This window comes from Protopterus annectens, chromosome 4.part0, assembly GCF_019279795.1.
Source record: "Protopterus annectens isolate FY-2018-M chromosome 4.part0, PAN1.0, whole genome shotgun sequence".
Lineage (NCBI taxonomy): Eukaryota > Metazoa > Chordata > Ceratodontiformes > Protopteridae > Protopterus > Protopterus annectens.
Genome location: NC_056733.1, coordinates 252,993,677 through 253,007,509, shown reverse-complemented (window position 1 = coordinate 253,007,509; position 13,833 = coordinate 252,993,677). Strand labels below are relative to the sequence as shown.

The 13,833-nt window shown below is 45.5% G+C and overlaps 1 protein-coding gene across 1 annotated transcript in view; it reads left to right on the top strand.

Annotated features, from left to right (window-relative positions):
- The window catches only part of MORC2 (MORC family CW-type zinc finger 2), a 1,452,408-nt gene that overhangs the window by 212,979 nt on the left and 1,225,596 nt on the right, over window positions 1-13,833 (top strand). The window contains exon 8 of the mRNA XM_044068246.1: window positions 1,552-1,663. Coding sequence (XP_043924181.1) covers window positions 1,552-1,663 — 112 coding nt within the window. The remainder of the gene's footprint in view (window positions 1-1,551; window positions 1,664-13,833) is intronic.

Below are 13,833 nucleotides of genomic sequence, written 5' to 3'. Positions count from 1 at the left end.
ACTTTTCTCTAATGTTTGATGCACCTTTTCCATTTGCCTCTTTGGTTTCATTAAAAGCTGCAAAGGCTTCATGAAAGGTAAGTTTTTGATCATTCCTCCAGTATGGAGTCTAATACCATCTTGATTACCTGTACTACTATGAAGAAAAGTTGAGCCTAACTCTCTCTGAACCTCCAGCTTCTGTGTACAAGACTCACCCCCCCCCCCAGAGATTTTAGCTTCCTCCAGCTGAATTTTGAGATCTGTGCTTTATCAATTTAACCTTTTGGTTTTGGTATTTATCAGTCAAAGGTTACTCTTCGCATTAAGCCATCATTTATGATGAAAGTTGCTACTGAAATAACCGCAATCATTACATTGTCTCTTGGTATTCTTTCCAGGCTATTGTATAATCATGGGGCATGTCTAGTGCATTGTGCATATGTGCTTTGGTAGTTGAGGTTACTCAGTTTCTGTATTGACAGCAAGTATTCACAGTGGCAAATAGTTATTTGTAACCTTCTCCAAAAAAGAGAAGACTGGCCAAAATTTTTCCAGAATTACACTGGTCAGATGATTTTTCTGACTATATTCAGTCTTATTATTCCATGTACTATAAACCTCTTTCACTAATGAAGGATGATTGCATCAGGGCTGTATTCTTCCACTGTGTTTTGTAGGAATGCAGTTGGTACAAAGGTGCAGAGACTAGACTGAGCATTCTCTGCACAAATATAAGACCCCCCCCCCCCACCACCACCACCACCATATCTGGCTTCATCTCATAGCCTACACTTACCCATTTTATTTACTGTCCATACTTTACATAACCTACATTTCCAGTTTATACTTGCAATTTAACCATACTAAGCTCTATATGTGTATTTTATGCATATATTTTACTAAGTAATACATGCATCGTGTTAGTACTAGCAGTGGTTTCTAGCAATGGCATGGAGATAAGTATGTAAACATATTTTACTTTTCATCATCTTTTATGTATATACTCAGTATATTCTGCTACTTTGCATTACATTTGCTATTGGGCTGAGCCTGAAAAATGGTCATGATCAGCACTCATGGTTAACAAATGGTAAATAAAAAAAAAAATAAAGTATGTTGCCATAAGGACCACCTAGGCACGTTTACCTGGAACTCTCTTCTCCAATCACAGAGGGTATATCTCCTCTTTCCCAGTAGAGATGTTGTATACTTACAATTGTAATACATCTAGAAGTGTAGTTTGATTCTCCATGTTACCTCTCCCACTTTGCTTCACCTTCAGAGCAGTTGGGTTTAATTTTCTACATTCTGAAACATTTGCACATCTTACCTAAGATGTGGATAGGCTAGGGACTGTATGCATTATGGGATAGAAGGTGGGTGTCTGCTCGCCAGTCTTAGCCCTGTACTTATGAAGTAAATGCCCACATTACTTTCATTTGTAATTCCAAAATTGTTTTTCTGGATGGATATTGTAGCATACAGGGCAATACTATGTTGTCTGACCAAATTAATTTTGAGAATCTTTTCAGGATCTGCTGAAGTAATCATTTGTGTTTGTTTCATCAGGAACATTGGTGATTATTTATAATCTGAAACTGTTGGATACTGGAGAGCCGGAGCTTGATGTAGTTTCTGACCCTTGTGACATTCAAATGGCAGGAACGGTGAACGAAGGAGCGTAAGTAATAGTGTGGATCATAATGCATGTTTCACTTCTTATTCTAACATGGATGCATACCATGCTATGACGAGTTTTATGCTTTGTCAAAAAATTATATCCATGTAAGTCAAAATTAACTGTTTACATACACATTACCATTCTAAAATGGGCAGTGGATGTATGATTACAGTACGTGTGTATGACGGTGGGTTGAGACTGTAAGCCTCTACACTCTGCCCTCTAAGTGATTAAAGGTAAGATTGATGTCAACCTGTGTGCCCAGGTCTCTCACCACTGAGTGTGTACTTAGGGTGTTGCTATTGATGTGGTAGTTAGCAGAAACATCGCTCTTACTGTAAGGGATGATAATACTTTTTTTTTTTTTGCATTAAGTTTAAGGCCATGACTTTGGCACAGATTATTTATTTGTTTCAAACCCTCTTGTAGGGTGTTGACATCATTTGGAGATTCTATAACCGTTCCAAGTTTGCAATCATCAGCAAACCTAGTCAGCCACAGACCTTTAGTTTTTGCCTGTACTTTGGAGAAATAGATTCCAAAAAGTAGAGGTCCAAGGACTGATCCCTGTGGGACACCACTGGTTAAGGGTCTGCTGTTAGTGACCCATCTAATGATATAAGGGTTGATACCTTGCTGGGTGAGTTTGTCAGTGATGCCTGAGTGAGGGATAATGTCAAAAGCGTTGACTAAGTGTAGGTAGGCTGTGTGCACAGATTTCCCTTCATCCAGGGCATTGGTGACTGTCTCAAAGAAGTCCACCAGCGTTAACATGCACAATCTCCCTTTGACAAATCCAAACTGAGTAGGGTCAAGTGATTGGAGATTATGGACTTTATCAACAAAGATACAGGTAATGAGTCACTCCATGACCTTGCAGATGAGGCTAGTCAGGCTAATAGGTCTGTAGTTCCTGTGGTCAGTGGAAGGCACCACCTTTGTGCAATAAAGATGTCTGTTTTTCATTCAGCTGGTACGAAGCCGGTGCTTAGACTATGACTGAAAACAGAATCCAATGGTATTGCTAATTCTTGTTGGAGCCCATGTAGGACACAGCCCGGGATGTTATCAGGTCATATAGATGCTGTTTTTGAACTTAGTGATGTCCTTCAAGGATGCATCTGCAGTCATAACATATGGGTTGTCCTGCCTCAGGCAGCCCTTCGGTCGGCCGGATTCCAAAGTCTGGGTCTGGCCTCGGCTGATGTCGCACTTTCCCCGACGTCAGAGCGTCTGGGGTATAAAAGCATCAGCCGACGCCATTTTCCTCAGTCTTGCTTGCTGCGTGGTGCCCGAAGCAGAAGCTGTTCGCAAGTGCCGGTCGGTCAGATCCAGTGATTTCAGCCACCGAAGACTTCGAAAAAAGCTAAGTACCCCGTTGGGGACTCTTAATTGCCTCAGCCGATGTCAGACAAAGTAAATAATTGTTTAACTTGTGGGAAACAAATACCTCATAAGGATTTCCATTCTTACTGCCTTCCTTGCTTAGGCCCAGACCACGACGTATCGGCCTGTTTAGCCTGTGCCTCCTTCAACCGACGAACTCTTAGACATCGGTCGGAGATTGCAGAGGAATTTTTTGGAACCGCTTTTGCTTATAAAATGCCGTCGGAGACTCCGACTTCGCATATGGTCAAAAAACGCAAGGAAAAGGACAGACACTCGCAGCCCGCAGTTTCGGCTGAAACCACGGCTAGGCCTACCGCGAGTGTCTCTGTTTTGGCCGAAACAGAGTCCTCGGCGATTCCTTCTTCCAAAACCATACTTCCGACCACCGAGGCCCGAGAGGCCCCGGCTGAGTCGGCTTCAGAACTACCTACCGAAGCTAGTGTGCAGGAATTGTCCGACACCATACCTTTGGACATTTCTATCCCTGCACGTGGGGCAGCTAGGCCCCCTGCTTCCATGTCCATTAAGGCCTTTTCAAGGGCTAAAGCTGCCAAACTTTCAAAAGCTTTGCCTCCCAAATCTACTTCTCAGAGGCCTACCTCCAGTTCTCAGATCCTCAGCCTTGCTGAGGACCTTATTTCATTAATTAGGGGTTCACAACCTCACCCAGACAAGGCCTCTCAACCTCCACCAGACAAAAGGCCCAGGACTGACCCTTCTGATCCACACTCCTCAGATGATTCCACGGATGGATCTGAGTTGTCAGACCACCAGGAAGGGGCTTACTCGCCTTATGAGGATTCAGATGCAGAGGAATCTATCCCTTCGGCCTCCCCTCCTGAGGAGTTTTCCTTTGGTGAGATTCTACACTCCATGAGAGAGCATTTTCAATTGCAAGGTCAGGATTTCTCTGATTCTAGAAAAAGATTAAGGACCTTTTTGCATTTGCCTCAGCATAGGCCCTTAGCTATACCTCCTGTTCTAAATGTAATTGATGATGTGTACAATGATGTCAGTACGGCCCCTGATACTCTCCCTCCGGCCCCTGCCAAGCCTGACAGATACTACAGGGTTCCGGATTCTCATTTCCACTTGTATAAAGCCCATTCTGCAGACCCAGAAACTATTTCTCAGGGCCCTAAAGGGGTTGCGGCCGCTACTGCCAAAAATCCTCTACCCTCTGACAGAGAGTCTAGAGCTTTAGAGAGATGGGGAAAGAAGGTGTATACTTCTGCATCTCTTTCTGTCAGGGCATTACTGTCAGTTTCATATGATACAGTACCAGGAATATTTGTTAGATGAAATGAATAAGAAACTCTCTTCTACTGAACCCCTAGACCGTAAATCCCTTCAGGATTTGGTACACAACTCACAACAGGTTAGTGATCATTTCTTAAAATGTGGCTATGATGCACTGGAGGCTTCATTTAGATCAGCTATGACTGGGGCAGTTATTCGTAGGCATGCCTGGCTGAAGGAGCAATCATTGCCAGACCATGTCAAAGCTAAACTCCTGGATGCTCCAATGGAGAAACAAAATTTATTTGGCTCCTCTGCTCAGGAGATCTTAAAAAAGGTTGAAGAAAAGGCAAAATCTGTGCAAACAGTTAAAGATTTCCTGCAAGTTCAGCCACCGAGATTCAGCAGAAACTGGCCTACTAAGAATTGGTCCTTTCCAGACTCGGACAGAGCCCAGAGAGGCAGAAACAGGCACCCTAGAGGCAGAGGTCAATCGAAGGGCTCATACAGAGGCAGTCAGTGGCAGCCTGCCAACCAGAGGAGTAGTGCAACAGCAACAACAACAACTACTACAACAGGTCAAGGTCAATGACTTAACTCTGATGCCGCCTACAAGGGATCAACTAGAAGCACCCTTGGGTGGGAAGCTGGCTTTATTCTCAAAAAACTGGCATTATATCACAAAGGATACATGGACACTGCAAATAATAGACAAAGGATACAGGTTCCACTTTCACACTTTGCCAAAAAGAGGCGGAATGCCAAACCTTCCACCAAATCAGAGGGCAGAGGCTTTAAAACAAATCAACAATTTACTTCAGATGAAAGCTATAGAAAGGGTACCATGTTCAGAACAAGGCCAAGGATTTTACTCCAGACTATTCCTTGTACCAAGAAAGGAAAATCAATGGAGGCCTATTCTCGACCTGTCCGCACTGAACACTTATCTCATTGTGCCAAAATTCAAAATGCTGACCCTACAGCAACTTCTTCCCATGTTGGGCAAGGAGTCTTGGCTGGTGACTCTAGATCTCAAGGAGGCATACCTGCACGTCCCTATTCGACCAAACTGCAGAAGACACCTCAGATTTCTTGCAGGATCAGAGCATTATCAATTCTCAGCATTGCCCTTTGCCTTATCTACTGCGCCCAGAGTATTTACGAAGTGCCTGGCATCAGTAATTGCACATTGCAGACTACAGGGAATTCAAATTTACCCATACCTGGACGACTACCTAATACAAGCGGACAACAAGGAAAATCTGATAAAGGACTTGGCCTATGCCATATACCTGCTACAGTCCTTGGGATACACAGTCAACATCCAAAAGTCAAGACTAGTACCATCCCAAAGGATAACCTTTTTGGGTGCAGATGTGGACACAACCACCCAAATGGCCTTTCTCACAGAAGAAAAACAAAAACAACTTCCAATTACTTCAGGATTCTGACAAGACGAACTCAGCTCACTGCAAGGAAGATCCTGGCCCTGGGTTACATGGCATCCTGCATAATTCTAATACCACATGCCAGGCTGCATATGAGGAAATTATAATGGTACCTCAGGAGTATATGGTCTCAGCACAGTCACAGTTTAGAAACCATGATACCAATCATTCCATGCCTTCAAAAGGAATTCCTGTGGTGGGCTCAGGCCTGCCAGTCCAACAGAGGGCTGCCTTTCAACAAACCAAAACCAAGGCAGACCATCACCACGGACGCCTCAGACCGAGGATGGGGAGCACACATGGAGGACAAATGTATCCAAGGCCTATGGCCTCAAGGACAGCTAAGCATGCACATAAACCAAAAGGAAATGCTGGCAGTGAGTCATGCAATCGAGGCATTCAAGCCCTTCCTCCAACAAGGACACCTGTTAATAAGGACAGACAACACCACGGTCATGTGGTACATAAACAAGCAGGGAGGCACACATTCCTACCCTCTATGCCGGATGGCTATGAATCTGTGGGAACTATGCCTGAATCTCAATATCCAACTACAGGCCCAATTTGTGCCAGGGAAAGAAAATACACTGGCGGACAGCTTAAGCAGAACTACCATGGATGCTGCACCCAGACATCTTCCAACTCATAGCAAAGACATGGGGAATGCCGGAGATAGATTTGTTCGCCTCCCCACTCAACAATCAACTGAAGACATTCTGCTCAAGGACATACCACCCACAGGCTTGGAGGGTGGACTCTCTCTCTTTCAGCTGGAAAGCCCTAACAGTATATGCCTTCCCACCTCTCCCATTGATGTACAAGGTTCTACTGAAGATCAGGGAGGAACAGCCAAAAGTGATACTAATAGCTCCGGACTGGCCAAGACAACACTGGTATCCATTATTGGGAAGCATGTCTCAGGCAAAATCATGGCCTCTCCCCCTATGGCCTCTTCTTCTGACGCAGAACAATTTCAAGACCCTGCATCCCAACTTGAAAACATTGCAACTAACTGCCTGGAAAATTCCTTAAATCCCAATCACACTGTTTTATCTCAGAGGGTGAAGGACATTATCCTGGAGGAAGACATACTCAGCTAAATGGAAGAGATTTCTCATTTGGAGCACATCAAAGGGCACAGATGTCACAGTGGCAAGCTTAACACATATCCTAGAATACTTAGCAGAATTGTTCCACAATGGCCTGTCCTATTCTTCCATTAAGATTCATGCTTCAGCAATTTCAGCAGAATACAATGTGGATCCACCTAGCTTCTCACACCCTCTCCTCAGACAATTTCTGAGAGGGATCAAAAATATTAAACCTCCAAGAAGACCCCCTCTACCTGCCTGGGATCTCAACTTTGTGCTGGAGAAGCTGACACTACCTCCTTATGAACCAGCAGCATCAGCGGATCTACAATTTCTATCTTGGAAAACTGCATTTCTTCTGGCAATCACTTCAGCAAGAAGAGTATCTGAGTTACAAGCATTAATGGCAGTGCAGCCTTTTCTTATTTTACACCAGGACAGGGTGTCACTAAGAACCAATCCTACTTTTATGCCAAAGGTGGTATCTAGGGTATCTTTGAACCAAGCTATTCATTTGCCTACGTTCTTCCCTAATCCACAGAATAGAGGGGAAAAACTTTTGCACACCCTGGATATACACAGACAACTACGCTACTACTTGGACAGAACAAAAACTAGCAGAAAAACTGACCAACTTTTTGTAGCATATGCAACTGGGGTGCAAGGAAGAGCAATTTCCAAACAATTTCAAAATGGATAGGAAATTGCATTCGCTTTTGCTACTCCTTTCATGGAAAGACAGTTCCTGAAAATATCAGGCCTCACTCCACAAGGGCCACGGCCACCACTACAGCCTTCCTACGGGGGGTGGCTACCAAGGACATTTTAGAAGCTGCTACTTGGAGCTCCGTGCATACATTTGCCAAGCATTACAATCTTCCTTTATACTCTAGATCCAGAGCAGGGTTTGCAACTGCAGTCCTGCAGGGGATCCTAACTACACCATCCTTTTCTTAATTACCTCCTCCCCCAGATTGGCTATGGTATTCTACCCATATGTTATGACTGCAGATGCATCCTTGAAGGACATAGTACAGTTTTGTACCTACCATAAATGTAGATGTCCGATAGGTATGCATCTGCAGTCAGGATTACCCTCCCTCCTTCCCCTCTATGGTATTCCTAGGGTGCTTACCCCTCTTTTAGCTAGCTGGGGGAATCTATTATGGTGTATTTGTTTGTTTATGCATGTATATAATTTGCAAATGTTTGGAACTTTTCAGCATTTATCCAAATTTAGCCTTCCTAGAGGGCACCTGGCATCTGGGGCAAGAAAAACTGAGGAAAATGGCGTCGGCTGATGCTTTTATACCCCAGACGCTCTGACGTCGGGGAAAGTGCGACATCAGCAGAGGCCAGACCCAGACTTTGGAATCCGGCCGACCGAAGGGCTGCCTGAGGCAGGACAAACCCATATGTTATGACTGCAGATGCATACCTATCGGACATCTACATTTATGGTAGGTACAAAACTGTACTTTTTGCAATCTGCTCTTTAGAGTACAAGGTAGGGGACAGGTGGTAGGGATGTCATGGGGGTACATGTGGCTGGGAGAGAGGAGTGAAGTTTTCAAAGAACCTGTCTGCCAGCGAGTTAGCTATGTCCACAGGTTAAGTATATGTTGTATCATTAGCTACTAGATGTTCTTCTATTCCTATGTTGCAGCATTCTTAGTATGGGATTTCCCAGCTCAGATGACCCGAACGTCGGCTCCTATACAAAAGCTTAAGCCTAGGTGCTGTAGATGCGTGCGACAGCAATGTAGGGCCATAAACCAGGGACCTTAAATGCAACGTCTGCATGCACAGACCTCAGAACTTTTCAGCCGCAGTCGACCTTCCCATCGATTGCTTCGTTCCTCTACTTTGAAGACATCTAAAGCTACGTACCCCATTGGGGATTTTGTTTAATTCTTGCTTGAGCTTGGTTTGCTGTACCCAGCTGTTAGCTGATGTCTGCTAAGAAGAAGGGTAAATGTTGATGCAGGCGCCAGGTTCTGCGTAAGGATACGCACGACCATTGCGTTTTTGCCTAGGCCGAGAACACGACCATAGCACTTGTACTATTTGTCAATCTTTTGTACCGAAGACCATCAGAAGCCATCTGGCTGCCCTAAATCTATATTTGGAAAACAAGAGGCTCAAAAAGCTAGCACTCAGGATGGATCCCGAGTCTGCCACCCCTGTGGAACCACCACGGAAAAAGGCTAAGGTTTCAAGGCTAGTACTTCTGCCTGTCTGCCATCGGACTTACCCACCAGCTTTCAATTTAGGAGCTGAGGGGCATCCATTAGAGCTGTCTACTTGGGCGACTCCCCACGAGGAATTTATTTCAGACGTGATTGCCAGGACGTCCATGGAGATGGCTCTGACATCAGTCCCTGGCGACGTTGAGGGGGAACCAGCTAATGCCAGACGACTGACCAGGAGGCCAGTACCCGAAGCCCCTATTCTAATCCAGGCCTTCTCCTAAGACTACTCCTTTGAAAAGGAAACTGAAAACTAAACACCTGCCTCCACCCACAGGAGGAGTTCCAGACTGGCAATCCTTCACCAATTCCTTGATGCAGGCCTTCTTGGCCCTTAGGCCCACGGCCTCTTTCCCTCTCCACCATTCTGGTTCTCAGTCCTAGGCCTGTCTAAACTGCTTCTCTCCCTCTTCCCACTGCTCATGAAGGGGAAGGAGAACATGAGGCTTACTCATCGTCAGATGAATCCATTTCTTATTCATCTTAAATTGCTTCTCCACTAGAATATTATTTCCCTGATGAAGAATCCATAGAAGTGGACTCTCCACCAGAGGGTATCACGTTTGGGGAGACCATCACAAAGATGAGAGTACTTGACTTTAAATGGGACACTTCCCAAATGACAAAGTCAAAAGCGATACTTTGAGTTACTTCAAGTGGAATCTCCCTCCCTTTCAGTCATCCCTTCAGCTATTCCTGTCTACCATGATGCATTTTCTTCACCATCTAAAAACTCAGGCTCAGTCTCCTGCCCCTAAGAGACCTGAATGTTCCAGATGAAGAAAAATTCTTAGTAAAACAACCCCTGGCAGACCCAACAGTGATTGCTGTATCCCCTGACATTCAGTCAAGACTGATTCCTTCGTCTTTTGCCTTTTTGACAAAGTAGTAAAAATATGGACAGGATAGGCAAGAAGGTTTATACCTCTTCCAGCCAAGCCTTCAGAGCTATCAACTACCAAACCCATATGATAAAATGTGCTTTGGACCTTCTATCCCAAGCTTCTACTCCTGCCATCCACACCTGACTGCCCTAGCAAGACAGAACATCAAAACTGTCTCTGGCTTGTCAAGTGGCCAGACATTCTGTTAGATGCAGTTATGATGCAGCAGAGGCCACTGCAAGGTCAGCATCTTCTGCATCAGTACTCTGCAGACTGTCTTGGCTATGCCTTCAATCCCTACCAGAGTATTTAAAGTCAAAAATCCTGGATTCCCCTCTAGACCACAACCTCCCGTTTGGTAAACGGTCTGCAGACCTCTTTAAAAACGATCAGGAGAAAAGTAAAGAGCTTCAAGACATCAAGCGCCTGCTGGTGTCTCCCATTCCTAAAAATTTCAGAAATTACCCTGCTAAGACTACCTTTGTCAGGAGGACACCCTCCTCTGCTACCCTATCCTCTTCCAGGCATAGGAGAGGAACCAAGAGGCAGACCACCTCCAGACCAGCAGACTCCGCAGCCTACTCAGACAGCCCTTTCATGACAGAAATGGTTCTAACAATGTGTGACTGCCTTGCCCCCACCTCCCCTTGTCAGCCCGTCTCTCCCACTGCCTCCCCCTTTTGGAGATCATCACCTCAGACCGCTGGTTGCTGACAATAGTACAAGAAGGATATTTCTTCTCTTAGAAGGAAAAACCCTTTACAAGGGGCATTCCACCCCCCACCCCCCCGAAAAAAAAAACAAAAAACTACTAGCTATTCCTCAGGTCTTGCAGGACCTTCTAAACCTAGGAACTATAGAACCTGTCCCTCGGGGACAGGAAGGAAAAAGCTTTTACTCAAGATTATTTCTGGTCCCCAGAAAAGATGGCCCTTGTAGGCCAATACTGGATCTTTCCTTTCTAAACCTATTCCTAAAAGTTCCATCATTCAGAATGTTATCCCTACAAACCGTACTTCCACTGTTGCCAGCCCCGGCCTTAATGGCTACCTCGATCTGAAGGAGACCTACCTCCATATCCCCATAAAACCCTCTCACAGAAAATACTTGCATTACACTGGGCCCAGTTCACACTTTCAATTTGCAGCCTTGCCCTTTAGTTTATCTACTGCACCCAGGGTATTCACAAAATATCTAGCTCCAGCTATAGGCTTTTGCAGAACCAAAGGTGTCCAAATTTATCCCTACCTAGACGCCATCCTCATTCTAGCAGAAAGAGAGGACACCCTACAAAACCATCTGCAGTTCACCATTTCCCTGCTTCAGAACCTGGGGTTCACCCTCAACATCCCAAAGTCATCCCTAACCCATCAGCAAGACAAAAATCTTTCTAGGCTGCAGGATCAGAACAGACCTGATGTGGGCATTCCTCCCTCAGGACAAAGTTGTCTCTGTCTACCCACTTCCAAAACATAATGCAGGTTCAACAGATATCTGAAAGACAATTCTTGTGAGTCCTGGGGCTAATGGCAGCCACTATCCCTATGCTGCCTTTGACCAGAATGCATATGCAAAAACTGCAGTGGTACTCTGTGTGGTCCCAACACGATCACCCTCTAGATTTTCAGATTGCACTCTTACCCTGCCTCAGAGCAGAACTAAGGTGGTGAATTCAACAAATACTAATGAATCCAGGTCTTCCACTTCACCCCCCACCCAAACCCAGCACATGCATATAGATGCATCAGACCTAGGGTGGGGGGGGATACCATGAAGGGCTTCATGGTACAGGAGATCTGGCATCTTACCCTCCAAAAGAAGCATGTCAATGTGAGAGAAATGACAGCAGTCCTTCTGGCCCTGAAAGCCTTTCTCCCAATCCTGCAGCCAGGCCCCCTTCAAATCTTCACAGACAATACCACAGTCATGTGGTACCTCAACAAACAAGAAGGGACCAAGTCCTACCTCCTTTGCTGGATAACAATCCAAATTTGGGACCTTGCCTCCAGAAACAACTTATCCCTATAGGCAACATACATTCCTTCCCAGGACAACTGACAAGCGGATATTCTCAGCAGAACATCCTCTCTACAGCATGAGTGGATGCTGAACTGGGACATTTTTCTAGACATTGTCACCGGTGGGGCACACTTCTGGTAGATTTGCTTGCCTCCCCTAGAACAGACAGTTGAAGTTCTGCACCAAGGATCACTTTCCATTTACCTGGAAGGTAGATGCCTTCACCATTCCATGGAAGGGATGGTTTCTATATGCATTTCCACCCTTCCTTCTCATTCAAAAAGTCCTCATGAAGATTAGGAAGGACAAACCCAAAATCTTGCTGGTGACTCCTTATTGCCCAAGGCAGCACTGGTTCCCCCTTCAGCTCTCACTAGCCAAGGGTAATCACCACGAGTTACCCACAAGGTGGACATACTCACTCAACAGAAGGGATCTCTCATTCACCCTCGCCTACAGATGTTAGGTCTAACATTCTGGATGATAAACTTTTAATTCCTTTCAGACACCACTACTCTGAGGACGTGCTTTTAGTCCTAAGGGAGGCCAGGAAACCTACTACAAGGAGATCCTACATGTCAAAATGGAAAAGATTCTCCAAGTGGTGTCTCCATAGGCAAAGGGATCCCTTTCAAGCGTATACCTCTTTAGTCCTTACTTATGCATCTGAAGTTAAGGCTGGCCTTTCATATTCCTCAGTGAAAGTCCCCCTATCTGCAGTCTCTGCTTAACACTAGAACCCCTCTACTAGCCAGACTAGATGTCAAGTTATTCCTGAAAGGGGTCTTGCACATCAGACCTCCAAGAAAACCCGTCCCACCACCTTGGGACCTAAACTTCATCCTGGAAAAACTCACATTCCCTCCATTCGAACCAGCCAGTGCTGCAACGCTCCAAATGTGCACATGGAAGACTACTGCTAGTGGCCCTTACCTCTGCTAGAAGCGTGTCAGTTACAAGTTCTCAGGCCAACTCGCACTCTGCACTACCTTCCACAAGGATAGGGTGACCCTGTGCACTAACCCTTCCTTCCTTCCTCCCAAAGGTGGTCAACGAACTGTCCTTAAACCAATCCATTTACCTGCCCACCTTCTCCTCTCCCAGTAATGACAGTGAGTGGATACTCCATTCCCTGGATGTGCACAGACAACTAAGGTTTTAGTTAGACAAAACTAAGTCAGTCAGAAAATCCAATCAACTCTTTGCATCCTTCCACCCCAGAGCCCTGGGCAAGGCAGTCACCAAACAAACCATTTCCTGCTCGATCAGAAAAACTATGTACTTCTGCTACATCCACCATGGCATGGACCTACTCCAGGGAGTAAGAGCCCATTCTACCAGGGCTGTGGCATCCTCCAAAGCCTTCCTCAAAGGCCTGGACACAACCTCCATTCTGGAAGCAGCCACCTGGTCCACCATACACACTTTCACCAGACACTACAATTTAGACCATGTCTGCAAAGCCATGGCAGGGTTTGCTAGGGCATTCCTGCAGGGCTTTATGGAATCCTCTACCTTTACCTCCACCCTTCCTCTAAGCTGTGGCGCCCTCCCACGCTAAGAATCTGCAACATAGGCATAGGAGGACATAGAATAGTTGTGTAAAATCTTACCATAACCATAGATGTCCTTCCCTTCCATGTTGCAGTATCCCCCCATCTATCCCCCATTTTTCCTATTGGCCTGACTAAAGGACAACCTGGTGCACCCCCTAGACTACGGTCTGACTAACCAGCTAAAGGCACTTTGCACATCTTGTTGACATTATTTGGCTCTCTTTTCTGGACTGTCCGACTGGGTATTTAAGTTCAGAGGTCTATGCATGCAGACTTCACATTTAAGGTCCCTGGT